General features: G+C 42.5%; 1 protein-coding gene across 2 annotated transcripts; it reads right to left on the bottom strand.

Moving 5' to 3' along the window:
• Positions 1-321: 321 nt before the first annotated feature.
• Positions 322-24,638, bottom strand: gpr142 (G protein-coupled receptor 142). 2 transcript variants are annotated; one of them, XM_049563381.1, is made up of 3 exons: positions 24,448-24,638; positions 10,810-10,964; positions 322-6,026 (listed from the first exon to the last, which is right to left on the bottom strand). In XM_049563381.1, exons 2-3 carry the CDS (start codon positions 10,946-10,948, stop codon positions 5,068-5,070), a joined length of 1,098 nt encoding a protein of 365 aa, XP_049419338.1. In that variant the 5' UTR covers positions 10,949-10,964; positions 24,448-24,638; the 3' UTR covers positions 322-5,067. The 2 variants fall into 2 exon arrangements, with proteins under 2 accessions (XP_049419338.1, XP_049419339.1); XM_049563382.1 differs by lacking the exon at positions 24,448-24,638 and adding an exon at positions 18,570-18,668.
• Between the last annotated feature and the right edge of the window lie 201 nt (positions 24,639-24,839).

Here is a 24,839-nt window from a genome sequence, read left to right on the forward strand (position 1 = left end):
TTTCACTGCATGAAGATTTATCTTTTTTTTTTTACTACACTTAAGCCTTGTTTCCACCAAGCAGTACGGTTCAGTTCAGTTCGCTTTTTTTCTGTCTCCACAGTGAAAGTTGTGGATGGTACCAACAGAAGCGTTCCTTAGCGTCCCCATGTTTGGTCCCCCCTCTGTTGGGGTACCTAGCACACAGATCTGGTACTAAGAGGTGGAGCTAGAAACCCTGCAGTCTGATTGGTCAGTAGAGGACGCTCACTCTGGTTTTATGTAACCTCTGTTCATACATCAGTAAACTACTATAAAATGAAAGAGAAAAAAATAACTTCATTCACTGGGCCGACTGCCGGCAACTTTTAAGGTGGAACGTTAACTTGTAATGTTACTCAATGCATGAGTTGATGACGTGAATCCATCAGCACACCTTAAATTTCACTGTGACAACTTTGACCATCACTTTAGTTTTTATATGACACACACTTTTAGTAATGACTTTAAAAATATAGATTCATTTGGAGCGGATTATGTGAAGGTCATATATTCTAATCCTCACTTCCTGTGGGCTACAGCAACACTAAACCCCTGAGCTTGCCTGAGAAGGACTAAATGCACAAAGCTGCTATTTTGAAATATCCCATGGAGAGAGACTCTCACTGCAGCCTGTTGTATTTTGTTGTGAAAATGTGGGCGTGCAGCCTCGTTCTGAGCAGGCTGAGTACAGTTAGTTGCCATAAAACCAAAAATTAAAGCCCTGTTGTCTGAAGAAAATGTTTGCATCGTATATTTCTGCAAACCAGGAATATGTTACATTTGTACATTTAATACATATCATATCAACATTTCTAGAGTGATGTAGTATAAGAGCTGACTTTGTCATCACTGATCGAGACTAATAAACTACAAACTATCACTTTGTTTCCAGCAGATTTTTCAGACATGGGTGTTTTCTATCGACCGTCACTGTTTTTCCAGCGGGGATAATGCCACCAAAAATGTGTATTTTAAGCCAAAACATGGTGATAATTTGCTGTGGGTTTTGCAACTTTCAAATTCGGGGAGTGAAACATTTCAGTAAAAACACATTTTTGGAGCATCAAATCAAAGCAAAGCTACATCTGTTACTGTCACAGCTGGAATCTATCTATAAAGCTGTCACCACAACAACACAACTGATAAATCCAACAGTTTACAACAACTGGACGTGAAACTGATATTATATACTCGTTAGACAGTTACGACCACTTCCTGGTTAAACCAGCCTCAAATGTGGCTTCACCGTGTTATTTTAAAGACCAGAAGTTAATGTCATAGAATTTATGAGACCTCAGGAAACTAGAAACAGTGGCCCACACACAGAAGATCTATACAATCAGCACAGTTTCAAGACTAGAGTCACCAGTTCAGTATCTGACCAAATGTCTCAGATGCAGAATTGGTTCCTGAGACATGACGTTGAGTAATGGCCAGAAAATCGTTTCATGCAGAACATGATGATGTCACAGTGAAGTTGACCTTTGACCTTTTGGATATAAAATGTCATAACTTCATTACTTTGGACAGTAGCTCAGCCCATAGGGACTTGGCTTGGCAACCGGAGGGTCACCGGCTCAAGTCCCCCTATGGACCAAAAAAAAAAATTGAATTTCCCCTTGGAGATTCATAAAGTATATCTTCTTCTTCCTCTGGACGTTTGTATAAGATTTTGTCATGATTTGCATTAGCATTCTTGAGTTTTTACCAAAAACATATTGTGTGAGGTCAAACTGACCCCTGACTAGCTATGTCTAATTTTTTTCTGGTTTATTCTTCAGTCTAAGTGGATGTTTGTGTCACTTAAGCTCCTTGAAAGTGTTCTTGAAATAGTGCATTCACGAGAATGATATAGATGCAAGGTCACAGTGACCTTGACCTATGACCACCAAATTCTATTCAGTTTATTGTTGAGTCCAAGAGGATGTTTTTGCCAAATGTAAAGAAATTCCCTCAAGGTGTTGGTGAGATATTGCATTCATGAGAATGACACTGAAGCAAGATCACAGTGACCTGGACCTTTTACGTGTGACCACCAAAATCTAAACAGTTCATCACTGAGTCCAAGTGAATGTTTTTGCCAAATTTGAAGAAATCCCCTCATGGTGTTCTTGTGATATCATGTTCACAAAAATGAGACAAAGTCACAGTGACCTTGACCTTTGACCAATCACCACCAAAATCTAATCGCTTTATTCTTCAGTCTAAGTGGATGTTTTTGCCAAATGTAAAGAAATTCCCCCAAGTCATTCGTGAGATTTTACATTCATGATAACAACATAGATGGAGGATCACAGTGACCTTGACCTTTTACATGTGGCCACCAAAATGTAATCAGTACATTATTGAGTCCAAGAAGACATTTGTGCCAAATATAAGAAAACTCCCTCACAGTGGGCCTCATTCACTAATACAGTATGTGCATGGAAATGTTCTTACTTTGCGCACAAAATAAGTGTGTACGCAAAATCACCGTGGGATTCATGACACCTGTGCACCGGCCAATTTTGTTCTCACCACCTTGTGTATGTGTGTGAATCAGAATCATTCTAAATTGACAGGCGCATGCTCGCAATTTGTGATTAGCATACTACCATGCCCCCATTTCTCCATGTAAGGAAACCGCTTGCCTAGAGTTGATTCATGAATGAAGGAAGCGGTTATGCGAGGAGAGAAGTAGTAAATTTCACAGTTTGTTAGAAGCGATGGTGCCGGGTCTTACAGGAATGCCATGGGTCACTGTAAGATTGTGGAGGACACAGCATGCCAGGATGATCTTGCACACCTTCTCAGGGGTATAAAGTAGTTTGCCACTGGCCGTATCTGATCCAAACACATCCAACGGCCCTTAAGCTCGCCAAATGTGCGCTCTACAGCGCGTGTGTGGGCATGTATGTTATTATAGCACACCTCTTGAGGGGTTTCAGGGTTTGCGTATGGTGTCATCAGCCATGTTTTAAGGCCATATGCCCGGTCACCCAAACAATATAACATTTTAACATTAACGGAATAGAGACTTACTAAAAATACTAACTAAAAACAATTGAAATAAAAGACTAGAACAAAAGATGCTCACCAACAAGCCATCCACTTCTCACAGCCCCTGCCTCCAAACGCATTCCCACTGTACTGTTCTGCAAAATAAATGAGTCGTGGGTGCCTCCTGGCCAGCGGACCACAGCCTTAAGGATATGGCAGTCGGCATTACAGATCATCTGCACGCTGATGGAGTGATAGTTTTTCTGTTCATGTTATTGTTAATATTTTAATTGTCACAATGATGAGGGTGAACGTGTGTCAATTTCATGGTAATTCAATCCATTTGGCCAATTTATTAGTAAATTAATTATTTTAAAAAATGTTAATTAAATCTCTTTTTCATGAATGTGGTTTTATAGACTCTGCATGTACTTAAAAGGTATGTTTGCATTTTCTAACTCAGTTCGGTCTTCCTCATTTGTGCGTACGCAGTTCTAAATTTGTTCGCAGAGTAAGAACAAAGGTAAGAAAATATTGATGAATCCCGGATTTGTGCGTCAAACGATCGTACGCACAGTTTAAGCACGCACTGTTTGTGAATGAGGCCCAGTGTTCTCGACATATTGTTTTCACAAGAGTGAGACAATGTCACAGTGACCTTGACCTATGACATATGACCGCCAAAATCATATCAATATATTCTTCAGTCTAAGTGGACGTTTTTGCCAAACTTAAAGTCCCTGAAACATAATGCCTCTGGCCACATCTATCACCTCATGCTTCGGCACAGACACTGTTAGAAACCAGGTGACGAGTGTTTCCAGAACAAATAAGTGCCGCTTGAGGAATCAGTGACAGGGCATCAGTTAAAAATATATTCATATCAACAACAGATGGCTCATATTCAAATCAACAGAAGTCAGAAGTTTAAGTGCAGCTCTCTTATTTTTCAATGCTGAAACAACAAGTGTAACATGTCATCAATTATGATGATGTCATGTGAAAATCCCTGTTCCCATTCCCAGTGGGAAACATGGACATTAGCCTTAGGGCTTTATTATGACATTTCTGTTTTGTTGTCTTGTTTGAAAAGATCTAATACAATCAATCAGTCAATCAATAAAAATTCCTGTTGTGAGAAATGGAAATGTACTAGCTGACATTTGTATGTGTGTGTGTGTGTGTGTGTGTGTGTGTGTAGACCATCAGGCTAATCTGCGGTTTGTTTAGCCAGAGCCGAGGCCATGTTGGTGATGTCTGTTTGAAGAGCAGGGTCTTCACTCCCGCTGCCGTTTCGACAGCCAGCTTTCATTTAAGGCTCCATCCAGTTACATGTAATGAAAAATAAACAGACGCCTCAGTAGCCGGTGTCTTTGTGCCTGGGAGCGCAATGTGGAGCCAGAGTGCGATTTCTTTGCTCGATTGGCGATGCTCAGCAGGGCGGAGTGTCTCTCAGGGCATTCAGCATCTTTGCACAGCAGCAGGAATAGCAGCCAGTTCAAATTAAAACTCTTATTTCTACATTTTGCTGCTCGCAGAGTGGATATCAGAGCAGGGCAATTAAAGTTGACTGACGCAAACTCAACACCTCTTGGCATGATACAAGTGGGAGATTAGATAAATGGATTTTACTCACTGCGGCAGTGTGCAGCAAATTATTTTCCTTCCTGTCGTTTCTTATTCCCTAATCGTGGATTTAACGACCAAATTAATCAGAGAAAACAAGCAATATTCTTTCTTGTAACAATATAAAAAATATTTTGTCACATTACTTCCATTTTTGGAAAAGAAAAAATACCAAAAAAATCTACTTTTAATTTGTTGAATTCTTCTGAAGAAAAATAAATAGGCTGTCATCTTATCAGATTTACACGGACAAACAACACCCGCTGACAGATTATAATACAAAAAAACACCGAGTTCATTTGAGACCCTTTGAGAAAGCTCCAGGGCTGACTGGCAGCTGTCCATGACCGCAGCTGGAATGCAGTGTGCGTCTCAGGGGTCAGAAGTGCTCAGGGACCGTGGGATGATGGGTGTTTTGGATGAGGAGGGGAGGCCACGGGGTCACGAGGGCTTTCTGGCCCTGCGAGGTGACAAGGGAGTGGATTCTCGCTGCGAGCGCTTGTTGTTCCCACTGTACAGAGAGGAGATGGAGGTGTTGGTGGGGGCCTGCGGGTGAGGCAGAGAGCGGCGAGGATACAGCGGGCCCCCTCTGAGCAGCACGACATCCCGCACGGCGCCGCGGAAAGGCTTACTTACGAAGCAGTAGAGAAAGAAGTTGACGGCCGTGTTGAGCATGGCCAGCATGTTGGACAGGTCGTAGGCCAGGTGGACGCGCCAGTCTCGGTGAACTGAGGACACGTACAGGTGGTAGATGACCACCACAGTCCTGGGGGCCCACAGCACGGAGAACACAGAGGTGATGGCGAGCAGCATGGCTGTGGTTTTCCCAAGTCGCCGAGGAGGCGCAGACTTCGGCCCGTGCTCCTCCTGGCAACTGTGCTGCCTCTGCCTCACCCTCAGCGTGTGAATTATCAAAGAGTTCAACACTAAGAAGATGCTGCAGGGCAGGAAGTAGATGATAATGACATGAGTCCATATGAGGACGGTGTCCAGGGCTGTGGGTGGGTGGCTGTTCCTCCACATGTCCGACCACCAGAAGAAGGGCACGCCCGATACAAAAGACATCACCAGGACCACCGCGATGATCTTCCTGGCCCGGGCCGGGTAGCTGATCTGGCGATGGAGGAGGGGGTGGCACAGCGCCACATAGCGGTCCACAGTGAGGGGCACGGTGGACCAGATGGAGGCGTGGTTGGCAGCGAACTCGGCAGCACTGACGGAGTGCAGCAGGAGCGCGGGGACATCACGGTGAAAAACTGCCGTCTCCAGCAGGAAGCCAACAAAGATGATGAAGAGCTGGGAGAGAATATCTGAGCCCGTCACTGCCAACAGGTAGTAATACAGAGCTTTCTTTGTGCGGCATGCCAGTCTGGATAACGCCACGGCTGTGAGGATGTTCACTGACAGAGACAAAGACAGAAAAATAAACAGAAGTAGAAAATTAGATCATATTATCTGCTATTTATCACCCAGTTAAAGGTAGATTAACCAAACTGAATTATGTTGATAAAGCTACTGCTACTCTGTGAAGCTAGGCAAGGCTATTATGTTAATAAAGATTCAGTTTGAAATGAAAGCTACCTGCTAAGCTAGGCTAGCCAGCTGTTATTATTTGGCAAACAAACTAAATTAAGACGGTAGTTCATCAGCATCAATATTTTCAATTAGCCTTCAGGAAACAGTTTGGGAGAGAAGTTATGAATTGAGCCAAGGTCAGCTGTGGCTATCTTAGTAGCAAGCATCAGACTTGGGGCTAAAAATTTAAGCTAACGTCAAAGTGCCAAAACTGCAGTTCCTCTAATGTCCACTTGAGGCTGACTCCATGAACAACTCAATCCCTCTAGGCTATCATGTTAAGATGTCCAACTTTACAGCAGGAATAAACACGTTTACAGCCTGGTACAAAAACAGTTTTGTTCTCTGTTGCTAATTTAAACATCCATGACAACTGCACAGGGCATGAAATTTTATATAACTCACACATTTAAATATCATTAAGGCTTGAAGTTAAGCAAAAGGGTGTGGCTGCTTTCAGTGACAGTTGTTGGGTCTGTCCGGTAAGTCGCTACCTGTGCCACAATATTAGCTAGCGTAACCGTGGTGTAACCCCAGATTCACAGAGTGTACGTGTAGCTGTCGCTATTTCAGTGTGTTGTCACGGCATAAAAGTTCATTGTAATTTTTTGGTCGCCTAAAAAACCTTTGTTTATCATTCAGTTTTACTAAAAAACCCTCTAAGGAGCCGGATGTTCATTTATTTTTTAAAGTACATTTTGATATAATGGTTTTAGCCTGTTTTTCACTTGCAAAAGTTAGCATTAGCACCACAGTCAACCACAGTAACTGTACTGTCCAACTTCTACTGCGTTGTTATCAACTGGTACTGCTAACAGTAGCCATGTTTCCATCAGCCTGTTTAGATGCGCATCTAGAAGTATCGCATCGGAAAATTATGATGGAAACGCCAAAATTCGAATTAAAACCCCATGATTCACACAAACTAAAATACGCTCACTTTAGCCGGGTTTTGGTTGATTAGAAAAAATGTTGATTTGCAAAACGGGGGATGGAAACAGTTATGTTCGAATTAAGTCTGACGTAGCGCACTCTTCATGGTGATATCCACACTCCGGGTTGGGAAGGCGGTAATGCATTTACAAGCTGGTTGCCAACCGCCATAAAACGTAGAAGAAGAAGAATGCGAGACTTGTTTTGTTTCTGATTCTGTGGAAAACTCCGATTTGTATTTCTTTTAATGCGCATTTCCCAATGATTCAAATCACTTTTGGATGGAAACATAGCTAATGGCTAACCTGACTAGAACTGGTTAAGCTAACGACATAATAGTTTTTCAACTTGGAACGCAGTCAACGTGGGTGTGACATCATTCACAGCTCCTACTTCTGAGGTAAGTAGATCTAACCAAGATGCTAACCGAGCTAGCAGCTAACGTAAGGGTTATCTCCACCCTCTCGTCCAAATATGGTCACTTCTGGCTCCAAAAAATCCAAGATGGTGGCAGTGAAATTGCCAAACTTGAGGCTTCAAAAAGGTCCACAAACCAATGAGTGACGTCACATTAACTGTGTCCATTAATCCAGTCTGTGCTCAGTAGCTAACTTAAGATGTGATAACTGCAGTTTGTCTCACAGAAAAGCATGAAATGACCACGACCTCTACACAACGCATTACATGGCGGTGACACGCAATGAGTTAAATTTTGTTCCAGCACACACACAACACAAATAGAGTAAGTAAAGTCAGTTATGATCCTTTTCCATGGTGGACAAAGATTCCCTGGACAACATCACGCGATAGGTAGTACAAAGAACAACAACGTCAGTGTAGGGTAGGAGAGTTGGGTTGGGGGATAGGTTAAACAAACCATGGACTTTCGTCCAGGAAATTACTGACTGTAGCCATGTTTCCATCCAAAAGGGATTCGAATCATTGGGAAATGCGTATTAAAAGTAAAGTAAGGTAAATTTATTTATATAGCACTTCTCACAGAGAGGACTCACAAAGTGCTTCACAAGATAAAATACAAAAATACAATAACAGAAACAATGCAAAATACACAAAAACAAATAAAAAGTAAAGTGCAGCGAAATACAGAGATGATACAATGGACAATTAATGGAAACCAAGTCTAAACAGATGTGTTTTTAACTGCTTTTTAAAAATGTCCACGGAAGAGGCCGCTCTCAGCTCATGAGGTAGTGCATTCCATCATTTCGGTGCAACAGCCTTAAAGGCTCTATCACCTTTCATCTTTAATCTTGTGTGAGGGACAGTAAGTAGGTGGCCTTCAGCGGACCGCAGTGACCTGACAGGACAGTGAAAGGACACCAGATCCGTCAAGTATGCAGGTGCTTGACCATGGAGGGCTCTGTAAGTGATGGTTAGAATCTTGTGCTGGATCCTGAAATTAACAGGGAGCCAGTGCAGGGATGCCAGGACTGGAGTGATGTGAGTGAACTTATGAGATCTGGACAGAAGCCTGGCGGCAGCGTTCTGGACCAGCTGGAGGCGGTCTAATGAAGTTTTATTGAGACAGGTGAAAAGAGAATTACAGTAATCCAGATATGAGGAAATAAAAGCATGGATGATCATTTCTAGCTCGGAATAAGTTAACATGGATCTGAGTTTGGAAATGTTTTTGAGGTGGAAATATGAATCCTGTGTGTTTCCATTAAATGTACCGACTTTGGTCCGTTTCCGTCTCGCATTCTTCTTCTTCTACGTTTTCTGGCGGTTGGCAACCAGCTTGTAAATGCATTACCGCCTTCCCGACCCGGAGTGTGGATATCACCATGGAGAGAGGTGCGCTACGTCAGACTTAATTCGAACATAACTGTTTCCATCCCCCGTTTTGCGAATCAACATTTTTTCGAATCAACCAAAACCCGGCTAAAGTGAGCGTATTTTAGTTTGTGTGAATCAGGGGATTTTAATTCAAATTTTGGCGTTTCCATCATAATTTTCCAATGCGATACTTCTAGATGCGCATCTAAACAGGCTGATGGAAACATGGCTTGTGTCCTCTGGTGTGAAACCAGACGTCAAAGTTGATTTTTTTTTTAACTTTAACTACTGACGTATTTAATGTAAAAAAAAAAAAAAAGTCCTGTACTTAACCTAACCAAGTATTTTTCCCTAAACCAAACCAAACTGTGATGATAAATGGTATGTAATGTGATTTTAAGAAGTTATTGTCATGGCTGTATGTGTTCTGTGATGCTGTGCCTTTCCCCTCCACTGTGGATCTGCACAGGTGTGCTGCGTTGCTTAACGAGGTGCAGTGCACCTGGCATGGAGGAGGTGCTGAAGAGCTCCTGTGCCAGTAGCAAAGGGGAGAGGCCTCTGGTGTGGGGACTGCTGGTCCTGCTGCCGCTCAGCCTGAGGTTTTGTTGTCTTACATGCTTGTTTTATTTGTTAATTAATCCCATTGATTTGAGAGTTAAAGATGTGTTATGTGGTTATTTTAGGTCAGGTCATTTTGTTTCACATATTTCTGAATTGTACAGTTCTATATTTAATAATTTTCCTAGGGCAGCACAAATCATAAAAAGTCAGATTATAGTCACTTTGACCACAGTGTGCAGAATGGGTTCAGTAATCCTACCTTTTAAAGTCTGTGCTACATTTATGGGAAAGAAGATGCAATTGTTGCAGTATAAATAACAAAGCATTGATTTTATTTGTCTCTTTGCAGAGCATCTTATTCAGCATCTCTTCTCTAAGATACAGTATCTGCAGAGAATATTCTCACTGTATATTTGGATAACATCACCTGGGCCCCTTCAGGCTCATAGCTGTTGACTCTGGACCTTCTATTTATTTTCCTTTGGGTACGATTATATAAAGTTACGAATTCTCTGGTGACACGTCTGAAAGCTTAGAACGTCACTCTGTCTAAATCCCTGCTGGATCAATACCACATCCCTGACAAAATCATTGACTTGTAGATGAACCTATGTAACGAGAACAAAGCCGAGGTGAACGATGTCCATCAAAGTGACTTTTATTTCCACTTTAGAAATGACTGAGCTGAAACATTTTGAGGCTGAGAGATTCCAAAGACAGTTGGCTGGAGGATTAATATATAAATTAATACTCATGAACTCAAACCAACTGATTATCAGATGATCAGATTATTGTAACATGTAAAAAGAGGCGTCAGCGCTCAGTTAATGTGCTACAACAGTGTCACTGGTCCATTAGAGCTGTGTAATGTACCTCTAACTCACTGCTGTATTGATTTCTTCTGTCTTCCGCAGTTCTTTTATAAATAGATTTCAATGCAGTGATTCAAACTGTGACTGTGATTTAGTGCGAATAAAATCCTCTTGTGCACCAGCTAATATTCTGACTTTAAAATGTCACTTCCAACTAAATTACTCGATAATATATCTGACTCACGTCCTGGGCTTTTTCAGTGACATTGCTGTTGAAGTTTTCTCATGTTTTTTATTTGAGTGCCAGAAATTAAATTCACTTCGCCTCCACTGTGCAGGGACGGTGGCAGAAATCTTGGAAATCTCAAAAACCTTGGCATATTGAGCCCAAACTATCTGTCATTGAAGACACCACTTACATATGAGACATAGTTCTTTTTCTGCAGTTTGTGTGAACCAACCCTGCACACAGTTTTTCTTCTACATGACATCGTCACTTTTTTACCTGGTACTCCCACACAGAGCAGCACACTGTAGTAGATGACCGGGATGAAGCCCAGGACACATTTGGACTTCTGCAGCTCCTCGGGTTTCACACCCAGCTCCTGGGGGCTGGACGCCGTCACATTGGACGAGTCGATCATGACCTCAGCGCTTACCCTGGGGAAAAAGGTGGAGACAGAGAAGGACTTGAGTTTTAATTAATAAAGCAGTTAGTAACAGTACTGTAGTTTAATTTGAAAATGTCTGCATTGTACATTTCTGCAAACCACAGATATGTGACATTTGTACGTTTTATACGTATCATATCAACATTCCTAAAGTGAGGTAGTTCTTCAGATGACATGTAAATGAGCTGAGTGTCTCATCAGGAGGAAGAGGGGATGGTGGATGGTGTGAGACCAAGGTGAGACGGCTGCTGTCGGAGGCCAGGTGTGTTTTTAATGACATGTCAATAAATGTCCAACTGTGTTTGTGGTGCAAACAACTGGATATTTTTAAGGCAACGTCGGCACATTTTCAGCAGTGTTTGTGATGACAACAACCGGATATTTTTAAGCTGAGCTGGCACATTTCCAGCAGTGACTGCTGTCACAAACATTTGATATTCTTAAGACAACGTCAGCACATTTCTAACAACAGCTGGGCTATTTTTTGTGGTGAGGCTGGCACATTTCCAGTGATCTTTTTATCTTTTTTAGGTAGCCAGGACAGTTGGGAGAGGGAGAGGGGACATACAGCAAAGGGCCAAGGGTCAGAGTCAAACCTGGGCCACTGCAAAGGGGCCCACACTCTGTCAGTTAAGCAAAGTAATTTTTAAGGTAACGCTGGCACATATCCAGCAGTGGTTGTGGCAACATCAAGCCGGTATTTTACGCCCAAACATGACCTTTCTCTCACCAAAACCAAGTGATGTGCCTAAACATAACCACACGTTAACCACAGCACTGTCACAACAAAAGAAAAGTAACATTTCAACATATCAGCTATAAGTATGAAACGTAAAAGTGTAACATATCCTTGGTTTGCAGAAAACACAAAAAAAATACAATGCCAACATTTATTTTGATAATTGGGTGGCAGTCTCACATTTACCATGCTGCTGCCACCAAATACTCACTACAGCACCAACAGTAGATTAATCCACCACTGAAAATAGTCCCCAACAAATGCACAATATTTAGTACTGGCTGAGTAACATTTGCTAAAAACTGAAGTGACCAGCTCCTTTGGGAAATAAAAGTCTTATTAAAAATGAAACTATATACTTGTGACCTGTTTTTAACGATTAATGTCTTCAGTTTAAACAAAAAGGCCACCTTTTCTGAAGGTATTTAAAAACGAACTATCACAGTGTTGGTTTAGCTTTGTAATGCTAAAATAGATTTAAGTCAAGGTTGGGATTTAGCAGATACAATTAAAATAGACAGTTTCCTAAAGGTATGGATATACACTATATAGAAATAGCTTATCTTCACACCGATGGTCTCATTTGCTGCTGTAGGTCACGCACAGACATCAGCAGAAACGAGAGACTTTTGCACATCTAGTTAAAAGTTCCTTGTAGCGGCTTTAAGGACAACTTGCAGCTGCGACTCACAATTATTTTCACTATTGATTTACCTGCAATTTATCTTTTCTCAATTAATCAATTAGTCGTGGCGTTGGTAGCGTAGTGGATAGTGCCGCGCCCCATATATAGAGGCGATGCCTTGCTGCAGTGGTCGTGGGTTCAACTCCGGTTCACAACCATTTGCTGCATGTCATCCTTCTCACTCTCTCTCACTCCCTCATTTCACTCTCTCCTGTCAATAAAAGGCAAAAGCCCAAAAAAAAAAATCTATTAATCTTTGGGTCAAAGTGAACAGAAAGTGAAAAAAATATACAATAATTCTGTATAAATATATATATATATATATATATATATATATATATATATATATAAATGTACCCTATTTCCTAGAAGCTGATGTGACGAAACTTTTGCTAAACCAATGATTCAAAACCCAAAGGTTTTCATTAATTTCAAGACAAGAGGCTTTTTCTCAGATTTAAGGAGCTGCAAAATTATTCAGACAATTAAGTGATTATCAGAACAACTGCTGATAAATGTTGTAGATGGATTAATTGACTAATTTGCTGCCTCATTGATCAAAGAGCTTGACAAACCCAGTATCAGGGGAAATCTGTGGGATACACCATGGGCCTCATTTATAAAACTGTGTGTAGGATCCAGACTAAAAATGTATGTTTGAACAAAAGCCAAAAATGGTGTGCACCAAAAAATAGCTTCTCCCATCAAGTCTGTTTTTATAGATCACGACTTTAGCATGGGAAGTGGCGTACACCTCTTTCAGGCCTCGTATTGTGCGTACTCTGTGTTTATAAATGAGACTGCATGTCTTTAAATTAGGTTTTATTTGCGTGAAATTAAACATCAGCTCAGGATATTTGTATTAATAATAAAGTTTATGTAGCTGTGATCAGGAAAGAATTTTAAGATTGCATTACTTTATCAATATATATAAAGATGCATTTCCTGTCTGATATGTCGATATCAAAACCTTTGCAGATGATGAACTGCTTTATGTTGCTGCATCTTTACTGTGACTGATGAAGGTTGTGTTTGCTTTACTTAGCTGTTTTTCAAAGACAAACTGTGGAAACAAAAAGTCAGTAAATCCACTCAGTCAATTAACCTGCAGGTACACAACAACAGATGGGCTGACGGCGATGACCCCGTCAGCCTCCCCCCTACCCTGAGTCATTATCATCCTGTGCCCCCATCTTAACTTTTCACCTGGGAGCCATCCATCCTGTTTGTCTTTGTCTGTCTCTCCTCTGCCTGCTCTCCTAATTTACTCCACTCATCCATGAAGCCATATTTGGACTGCGTTATCTCTCAAGCTTTCAGTGACGAACCATTTGTGGATGCTTAACCAACGTAAACATCAATTTGGAGCCACAATCGCCCAATCTGTGAAAGCGCCCTCATGATGTAAGCTGGGCACTCGCCACTTCTAACAGTTGGTCGTATTTAATCACCGCGATTGTAAAGGCTATTTATGTGCCAAAAACCTGCATGTGACTGGAGCATTTTATGACTTGTAGCAGGAATGTGATCATAAAATTGGGAAATATCTCAGTGCCTGGCTGCTTTAATTCACCTCAGCACAATAAACTAGCAGAAAGCACGGATCGAAAAGCAATCACCGAGATCAATGGTGCCATTTAGTATGTGGCTGTGAAGACAGGGGAGGGGTTTGTGAGATAACTGCCTCACGCCTTTCTTTAGATTTACATTCCGGCCTTTCGTCAGGAGCCAGCTGCTTGTGAACCGCTCATGATGTACTTTGTATTTAGTAAATGATGGGGAGGTTAAGTGAGATCAGGAGTGATGACGCGTTGTTGTCGTCTCTTGTTCGAGCTGCAGGACAGGAGCAGATTTGTTAAAGGAGACAAGAACATTTCATCCCACAAGTCTAATATTGGCTCCTTAATTGAAGTCATTGGTCAAAGGCACCTGATGGTCTTCGCTGTTACCTGATAAAAGATCTGAAACCCCTCATCTTCAGTCTCATCGGTCTGCTCTTTATGAATTAAGGCAAACCGAGTGGTGGGTTTGAATTCTTTTATCTTACATGTTCATGTTTAAATAACAGACGAACATTTCTGATGAAGTAGAAAAATAGTGGCTGACAAAGTAATGTAACCACAGGGCCCATTTACGAGCTGCTCTGGGGCTTTTGTTCATGATCTTCATCAGATAGTTTACCCAACTGTCAAATTTTGGAGTGGCCTTTCAGTGTGACCAGCCTGAAGCACACCTGTGTGGTAACAATGCTGTTTAATCAGCATCTTGATCTGCCTCACCTGTCAGGTAGGTAGATTGAAGTGCTCACTAACATGGATCTTAACAAACAAGGTCGATGTGTTCATTCATAGGATCATCTTTTTTTGTAAATAATCTTGTAAATAGATTTTATTGTGTAAGGAGCCTTGTTTGTTGGGTATATAATGTGACATATGGTGCACACCCACAGCTGATTAAATCCCTCACACCAGTGCACACCTGTAAAATGAGTGGAGCAGTTTCTATTTAAGCTCAAGGAAGACCAAAAGGTTAGTGTTAGTGATAGATTGTGGAGCTGAGCAGTGTGCAGGATTATCTGTTTAAAGACTCAAGTAATATTTTCTGACGCACCTGCATCTGAGATAGTTGGATGTGCGAATATTTCTCTTCAAGCAAAAATTGCAGCCAAAATTTGATGGATTTTTTTTTTTTCAGTCTCAGATCTTTAATTTAAAGCAGCTGTGCAGAACTTTTTACCATTCACAAAACTGTCCCTAGTTCGTATCAACCCCCCCTTGAAGATCCGCATATTTATTTGAACCCAACAGCGACAAAAAATCCTTTCTGTATATGGCTATTTAGCGTAGCCTTGGTCGGGTTGGACACAGAGGAAGTCAGCAAACCAGAATACAGCACCTGGAGGCGGAAGTAATTCTGCACACCCGCAGCGGCCCACAGCCATTAAACCACAGAAGAAGAAGGAGCCGTGTTTACAGAGTGTTCTTTGAGTAAGCAGTACGCAACGGGCATTGCTGAACACATAACAGTTTTACCAGATGTATCTATAAGGACTTGGTTGTCCTTTTGATGTCATGGCGGATGAAGAAGGAGCACCATCTAAAAGAAAAAGAACAGAAGAACAGAAGAAGGCTAAACGGGACAGTGATAGGGCTCAAGCCCAAACGCGTGTAAACCTCGGTCGGACATTCACCAAGTGGAGAGAGCTGAGAGATTTGAAAGGTTTTAAAACTGATCCCGAGTTGGCCTTTTTCCTAATCCACAGGTATGTAGTTTTTGTTTTTATTTAGAGAATATACCGTAACTTGTTAGACGTTGTTTCACTTCAATATATGACGACATGGAAGTTATAAACAAGCTAAATGTAACGTTAGCTGATGTGAATCGTTTTTGTCTAGTACAACAAACGCCACAAAATTATCTGTGACTGTGACCATGAACACAAATATACAGCAGGCGGTTGTCCTCAGTTTATAAGAACGTTAGTAACGTCAATCCTCTCGCTCTCCAAAACAAATGCATGCGGTAATTGCCGGTTGCAGTCGAGATTTCGAGAATTTGAATGTGCATCCTTGAATAAATCCTTGGAAACAGTTGTGGACAGAACAAATATCAACAACTTTTTTGCAACCCTTCCACTGCCGCTCACTTCTCGTCTGCTTTCAGTCAGATCTGCGCCACTACTGATCCTGCACACCTTGACACAGAGGCTCTTTGCTCTCAGTTTTTTCACTCTTGCCAGTCTGCCATCGACTCTGCCGCCCCATTAAAGAGCAGGCAGCGTAAAGTTAAGCCTGAGCCGTGGTTGAATGAAACAACCCGCAGTGTCAGACAGGAGTGTCGCAGAGCTGAGCGTAAATGGAAAAAAGATAAACTAGAGGTGTCTTTTCAAATATTGAGGGATTGTTGGCGTCGTTATCAATCCTCTGTGAAAGAGGCAAAAAGGAAATATTTCTCTGACATTATTGTCTCTAACTGTCACAAACCTCGTGTGTTGTTCAAAGTGATCAACTCTACCCTGAATGCATCACAGACTGTGGGAGCTGAGCCCTCTCCCCCTGTGTGTGAAAACTTTCTGCGATTTTTTATTGATAAAGTTTCTTCTACCAGAGCACTTATTTCACCTTCAGCCTCTGACCCCTCAGTGTTTCTCCCCTGTTCTGCTGTCTTTGACTCATTTGAGCCTGTGACCCTGGCGTTTGTGCAAGAGATTGTGGGGGGTTTAAAACCATCTGGTTCGCCCAATGATCCTGTTCCTCCTCAACTTTTTAAAGAGGTTTTCCCCACTCTCGGGCCTTACTTACTCAGTATTATTAACAGCAGTCTGTCATCAGGGGTGGTTCCTGTTCAGTTTAAACATGCAGTTGTGCAGCCACTGATTAAAAAACCTGGACTGGATCCCTCTGTTATGGCTAACTTTAGGCCCATTTCCAAACTGCCTTTCATATCAAAGATCTTAGAGAAGATTGTTTATTCTCAGCTTTTTGACTTTTTTAATGACCACAACATTCTTGAAATTTTCCAATCTGGTTTTAAAACATTGCACAGCACAGAATCAGCACTCTTAAGGGTTTTTAATGACATCTTTTTAGCTACTGACTCTGGTCACTCGGTAATTCTTGTCCTTTTAGATTTAACTGCTGCTTTCGACACAGTGGACCATGATATCCTAATTGCTCGCCTGGAGCAGTGGGTGGGCATCAGGGGTCAGGCGCTGGCTTGGTTCAGGTCCTACCTATCACACCGGTCATTCTGTGTCGGCCTTGGTGACTCTGTGTCCTCCACTGCTCCTCTCTTGCGGGGTTCCACAAGGCTCAGTGTTGGGCCCACTTTTATTTTCTTTATACCTTCTTCCACTTGGGTCCATTCTCAGGAAGCACGGCATTTTATTTCATTGTTATGCGGATGACAGCCAGATTTATGTCCCCCTTAAAAAGGCTGACTCTTCTGCACTTAAGCCACTTCTAAATTGTCTGGATGACGTCAAAGCTTGGATGGCTCGAAACTTTTTAAATTTTAATGAGAACAAGACGGAAGTGATTGTCTTTGGTGGCATTTCCGTGACCTCCCCAGTCGACCTGGGTTCCCTGGCGCAGTTCGCCAAACCCACTGTTAATAAGCTGGGGGTAAAGTGGACGCGGAACTAAAGTTCGACAGCCAGATTAAAGCTGTGGTAAAACCAGCTTCTTCCAGCTAAGACAACTTGCTAAAATTAAACCCTTTCTGCACAGACAGCACTTTGAAACAGTAATACATGCCTTTGTAACCACTCGGCGATTACTGCAATGCTCTTTACATGGGGTCAGCGGGTCCTCCATTGCACGTCTGCAACTAGTGCAGAATGCAGCTGCACGTCTCTTAACTGGCACTCGAAAGTCTGAGCACATTACATCGATTTTAGCTTCACTTCACTGGCTACCCGTCCATTTTAGAATTCATTTTAAAATTCTTTTATTTGCTTTTAAAGCCCAAAATGGCCTTGCTCCAGTGTACCTCTCTGAGCTTCTGCACCCTTACGCACCTACTCGATCCCTCAGGTCAGTTGACCAGCTGCTCCTGAGGGTTCCCAAAACAAGGCGGAAGCTCAGAGGGGACCGAGCGTTTGCTACTGCCGCCCCTAAGCTTTGGAATGAACTGCCGCTGCACATCAGGCAGTCCTCTTCCGTGGCCACTTTTAAATCTCTTCTTAAAACGCACCTCTTTTCCTTGGCTTTTAACACCACCTAGATTGTTTATTTTATGTGCACAGGCTTTACCCTTTATTTATTATGTTTTCTGTTTTAATGTCTATTTTATTGTTTATTTTATTGTTTATTTTTCTTAATGTACAGCACTTTGGAAACCTTGAGTTTATTTAAACTGTGCTTTATAAATAAAGATGGATTGGATTGGGATTGGAACATGCCAGGTACTTTAGTTAACATCGTTTCCTCATCGTGCTAATAAAAAATCCCTCAGCATTATGTTTCCCTCAAACAAATTTGCTGTTTCACTTTGATAGTATAGAAATATAATCCATAGGAGACAGGACTATCTGACATGGATCATGGTATACGATTGATATCGATATAGTATATTAGAGGAGGAAGAGGAAACCCACGCTGACACAGGGAGAACATGTCAGAGCACCTGGAGGAAACCCACGCTGACACAGGGAGAACATGTCAGAGAACCTGGAGGAAACCCACGCTGACACAGGGAGAACATGTCGGAGCACCTGGAGGAAACCCACGCTGACACAGGGAGAACACTCGAACCCTCCACCATGGGTTCGAACAAGGAACCCTCTTGCTGTGAGGTGACAATGCTAACCACTGCACCACCATGCCTCCTTGGACCCTGTAGTGACAGGGTTGAGAAAAAAAGTTAACCTAAAAAAATGGTATTTTGTGTTTTGGAAAAAAAAGCCATTTCCTATCTGTTGCAGTCTGACAAATGTCTGTGTTGTCATGAACATTTGTTGTAACATGAGGTCAGGACATTTTATCACTCTTTAACGGCCGTCCCGTCTGAATTAATCTGTTGATCTGATGTATTTTTCACTCCTCTGGTCTCAGCTGTGACTCGTGTCGTGATAAGAAGTCGTAATCACAGAACACCACATGCTCCTGGCGTTTTGGCACAGAGACTTAAATCCAGGCCATAAAAAGACACTTTGTGAGCTCAGAATGTGACTCCCCTTTTTTCTTTCTTTATTTAACTCATGCACATTTTGGTCGCTTTGTTTATGTATGAAACATTCTCATATTTCACTCTTTGTTATGTAACAAGATCCCACATGCTGAGATGGGATGTCCTGCTCAGTATTAAAGGGAGGTTCACTCCCAGAGGAGGTGGAATGCAGATATACTTTACTTCTTACAGAAGAGCTCACCTCTGTCCGTCTGATTTCTACAGCATGTGTTTGTGCATAAATAATACACAGTTAAAAATTGAGACTGTCCTCGTCCAAAATACGACCAGTGTTGGACAAGTTACTCTCAGGCTGTAATGTATTACATATTACTAGTTACATTCATTTGAAAGTCATAATTTCCATCCATCCATCCATCCATTTTCATCCGCTTATTTAGGGCCGGGTCGCGGGGGCAGCAGGCCAAGCAAAGCACCCCAGACGTCCCTCTCCCCGGCAACGCTTTCCAGCTCTTCCTGGGGGACCCCAAGGCGTTCCCAGGCCAGACGAGTTATGTAATCCCTCCAGCGTGTTCTGGGTCTGCCCCGGGGCCTCCTACCAGTGGGACGTGCCCGGAACACCTCCAGCAGGAGGCGCCCAGGAAGATTCTGATCAGATGCCCAAACCACCTCAACTGACCTCTCTCAATGTGAAAGAGCAGCGGCTCTACTCCGAGCTCCCTCCGGATGTCCGAGCTCCTCACCCTGTCTCTAAGGCTGAGCCCAGACACCCCACGGAGGAAACTCATTTCCAACGCTTGTATCTGTGATCTCATTCTTTCAGTCACTGCCCACAGCTCATGACCATAGGTGAGGGTTGGGACGTAGATGGACCAGTAAATTGAAAGCTTTGCTTTCTGGCTCAGCTCCCTCTTCACCACGACGGACCGGAGCAGCGCCCGCATCACTGCAGAAGCTGCACCGACCCGCCGATCCATCTCACGCTCCATTCTACCCTCACTCGTGAACAAGACCCCGAGATACTTGAACTCCCTCGCTTGAGGCAGTAACTCTCCCCCAACCTGGAGAGGACAAACCACCGGTTTCCGACAGAAGACCATGGCCTCAGACTTGGAGGTGCTGACTCTCATCACAACGCTCCACTGCATGCTGGAGGTCACGTGCTGGTGTGATGGAGCCAACAGAGCCATATCATCTGCATAAAGCAGGGATGCAATTCTGGGGTCCTCAAACCGGACCCCTTCCTCTCCTCGGTCACTGAATTACAGTATTACAGTGTAGAGTAATCAGTTACTTATTACACTACTTTTGTGTTACTATCACCAAAATGATCTCAGAAGAACTGACGCTGATGTTAACTGGATGAGGCTCATGTTGTTTCACAGAAGCATCATTTTAAATTCAGTGCTGCAGGTCTGACCCATTCATGTGTTCATATACAGTGGTTACACCTTTATATTAAAATGAAAAAATGATAAAGAACAACTAAATAGCCGAGACCTTTTAAAATATATGAATTTCCTTGTACGCAGGAAGCGTCAGTCAGAGGATCAAAGTCTGATCATTATGAGATATGGATAAATATTTGTGGGCCTATCTCCGCCGCTCTCAAGCAGCCTTAGGATGCAAAAGCAGAACAGGATACTGTGAAGGTATATGCATGGAAACAAACTAAACACGATAACGCACAGTACAGCATGGCCCAGCAGTGCAGATCACTGCCAGTCGTCTACGATGTAGTCTGTAGTGACAACACATTCTCACTCTGACCTCATCACATATCGACGATTGGTCATGGACTTCCCAGTTCAGATACGACGTGCACGATACGCTGGGTGCGTTGGTTGCTGACGTTGGTACATTGGTATGTTTTGTGACCAATCCATCACCGAAACTTTTGGTCTTTATACTACTTCCTGCTTTACTCCAGTCAGTGCATTGGTTACATGATCGCAGCCTACCTTATGTAGGTTATACAAGAATATTGATAAATTACTTATGTAGGCATACGTACAAACAGTGCATGAGAGCAGCCGCTGATGTCTTCAAATTGCTCGTTTTGTCCAAACAGTGCAAAGACTGAAGTAAACCGACAAATATTCACCTTGAAGAAGCTGGAATTACTCGTAGTGGCATTACTTCAATCAATCAATCAGTTATCAAAATTGTCCCTTCAGTTGTTATATTTTGTAGGAACCTGTTAGATTATTAGCTGCCACAAGCACCACTGCCCAGAGTAAAAGGAGGAAAAGCAAAGGAAATCAATATAAAAGCACAGTCTGAAGAGAAGTAAAACTGCCTTGGAACACCACTGCGGTAAAATGGCTCCTGCAGATCTGTACATGGTGACTTACTGCCTCTCTCCGACACCTGATCCATTTTCTTGTGAGGTTCATCTCAGGACCAGCAGAAAGAAAGATGACCATTATGAATGAGAAGGTTTTGAGGTTACCGGCACAACATGGCTCAGGGGAACAGTAATTACACTGACTAATCAATATCTCTGCAGCCACTTCTTTTACACCGGCCCAGGTCCTCTTAAATCCTGAAAGTGCAAATGAAATCTTGAAGCTCGGGGAGTTCTCTGTCTCCTGTACTTAATCTTCATCACACTTTATTCTCTGGGAAGTTTCCCGTTCAGACTAATCATCATGCTCAGTCCCTCAGGTGCTGCAGATTCAAGGTGGAAATGGAGCTGTCCTCACTTCAGAAGTGTTTGATTAAATCTGCTCTCAGACTGTTAAAGTCTTCTCACACAGGGGAAATCAGGTCTATTGATGTGACAACAGAACAGGTTGATCACACAGCTCCAGTTAAGGGCCGGCGGACTGTACTCTCTGAAGAATCCCCTCTTAAAAACCCATCGACTTAAACCAGAACAGCTGAGCAGCTACTCCGTGCAGATCAGAGGCCGAGGCATGTTTCTCATTAGGACTCTACCCGGGGCTGAGATGCATCTGGAGGCTTAGGGATGTGGCTCTGCGGGGGGCTCAGTGCCCAGGAAGCTGAACTATCTGTGCTCCACTGAGTCCTCTTAATAATTCATCAAGAGTCGGTGCACCTGAAACAACAGCGCTGGGAGATAAAGGGTGCTGCCAGCTCTACTGGACAGCAAACATATCAGTGTTTCACATGAGAGGAAGGAGGACGCATTCAGGCATCTATAATGAAAGTGAGCAGCCCAGTCGCCAGAAGAAAATGTTTAGGCTTTGCACTGCAGATACGTTACATTTGTACGTTTCATACGTATAATATCAACGTTTCTAATGTGCTGTGGTATATGAGCTGAATTTGTTATTTGGATGGTGGTGTATTGCTGTGTTTCCAGCAACTTTAAATCACTGAACACTGGTGTTCTTTAGCGACACATCACGGTACAGTGAATAATGCCACAAAAAGGTTTTACCAAGAAATTGAGGTGGTTCCTGCGAGGATAATGCCCATAAAGAAACACAAGTTTGAACGTATCTGCAGCATAATAATGTACAAATTAATAACAAATTACAAAAAGCTGCAGACCACTGTTCAAGACCAACAAACAGGTCATCACTCTGTTTCCAGCTGCTTTTCAGCCCCAGACACGGGCGTTTTTTTGCAACATGTCACTGCTTTTCTTGCTGAAATAGTGGCATGGAAAGGGGTTGGTTTTTTTACTGACACATCACAGCTTTTTAAGCGGGAATTAGCCCCTAAAACTTTATGATCTTGTCCTAACCATAACAAAGTAGTATTATGCCTAAACATAACCAAACATTACTCACAGCACTGTTGGAACATAATGAATGTTAAGTTTCAAAGTGTCTGCTACGTATTGGCAAACTAATTACAAACAACATGCAAACAAGCTGCAGATTTGAGACCACCAAACAACATAACTGGTTGTTTTTTACTAACGTTTCCTGCAACTTTTCAGTCACCAAACATGAGTGTTTTTTAGCTGTCACTATTATTTCAAGAGGGACAGTTGCAAGAAAAGTAGATGTTTCTTGCCAAGACATCACTGCTTGTCCAGCGGTGACTGTGCCCCCGAAACTTGGTGTTTTAAGCCAAAAAATGATCTTTTTCTAACCATGACCAAGAGGTTTTTGTGCCTAAACATAACCACACTTTGACCATAGTGTTGTTGAAACATAAAGAAACATAGAGTTTCAATGTATCGGCAACATAATAACTTACAAATTATAAACAACACCCAAACACGCTGCAGACGCTGTTTTTAGGGATGCGTTGCTGTTTTTCAAGCAATGCAAAGTGATTGCTTTTTACTGAGACTTGCTGAGTTTCCAGCCAGAATTGGGCCATGAAAAAGTGAGTATCTTGAACCACAACATGATCAAAAGCAAGAAGGTTTTGTGCCTAAACATAACGACACATTAACGACAGCATTGTTGAAACATAAAGAAATGTAAAGCTTCAACAAATCCTCTACATCGCCGTGTGCAATTCACAAACAAGACACAAACCAGCTGCAGACCACTGTTAGAGACCAACAAACAATAAAACCAGTTGTTCTTTAGTGCGTCATCGCTGTGTATTCGGCGACTTTTTCGGCACCAAATGTGGATAATTTTTTTAGCAACCTGTTGCTGTGTTTCCTGCCGGGATAGTGGCACAAAAAGCAATTTTCTTTTGAGACATTGCTGCTTTTCCAGCGGGGATTGTGCCTCCAAAACCAGGTACTTTAACCCACACATGATCTTTTACTAACCACAACCATGTCTTTTTTATCCATACACCTAACCACACATTAAAACCACTGCGTTGAATCTGCTACGTGCAAATGTAACATATCCAGAGTTTGCAGAAATCTACAATGCCAACATTTTTTCTGGTAACTGAGTTGATGTGAGCGCTACTTAAGGTTTGATGTTGAAAGGTGTGCCTGAATGAGAAATCGATGGCTGACAGGCAGCACCAGGATGAAGCCTTAAAGAAATTCCCCCATTGTGCACATTGAGATGCTAAAAGTTCATTCATGAGGCCGAGTCCTGACCTGTCAGTGTTACTATGAGGACAGAATCCAGAAGTACATTTGGCAGAAATTAACAGCTTATATAATGACAAATGTCTCTTTGTCAGAAGATTTTAGTTGGCTGAAATAACAAGTAAACACTTCAAGCACATTTTGTTAATATGAAAGACAGAGTGCAAGACAAAGTCGATTATGAAACAACTGAAAGTGAAGCAGTCCAGACTTGCTCCCTGTGTCTCTAAATAACTTATAATAAGACTGTACCTTCCACCAGCATCTGAAGTAATGATGTGTAACAGCACTGATTGCACAAGAAACGGGAACATTTCATCCTTTTACAACAGAGCAGCGCAGGCACTCGCACATAAACACTGGATGGAGATGGAGAGAGTTTTCTTTGGCTTTGTTTGCCCTTGTATGGTCAGTCTCACTGTCTGCAGCCTTACCTTCACATCCAGTTCTCACAGCGACTCTCCACCTGGTTACCGCCGGTCCTGCACTGCGACGGTCCCCCAGAGGCTCCTACAGAGTCCCCGACATCGCTGCTGAACACCCACTGAGGAGACGTGGAGGAGGACAGAGAAGGGGAGGAGGAGGAGGAGAAGAAGTGGAGTCCAGGCAGCCAGTACATCACTGCAAGTAGTGAGCAGTGGGAGAGGAGAGAAATGAGGCAGAGGGGAGTGACAGTGAGGGGAGGACGGTGAGGAGGGGGAGGGATTGATCTGTGGGTGGAAAGAGGTGAAGTAGAGAGGAAAAGGATCAAATAAATAAAAGAGATAAGGAAAAGAGTAAAGAGAGGAATAAGGACAAACTGATGGAGTCTGACAGGGAATAAAAT

Source organism: Epinephelus fuscoguttatus, linkage group LG20 (assembly GCF_011397635.1).
Source record: "Epinephelus fuscoguttatus linkage group LG20, E.fuscoguttatus.final_Chr_v1".
NCBI lineage: Eukaryota > Metazoa > Chordata > Actinopteri > Perciformes > Serranidae > Epinephelus > Epinephelus fuscoguttatus.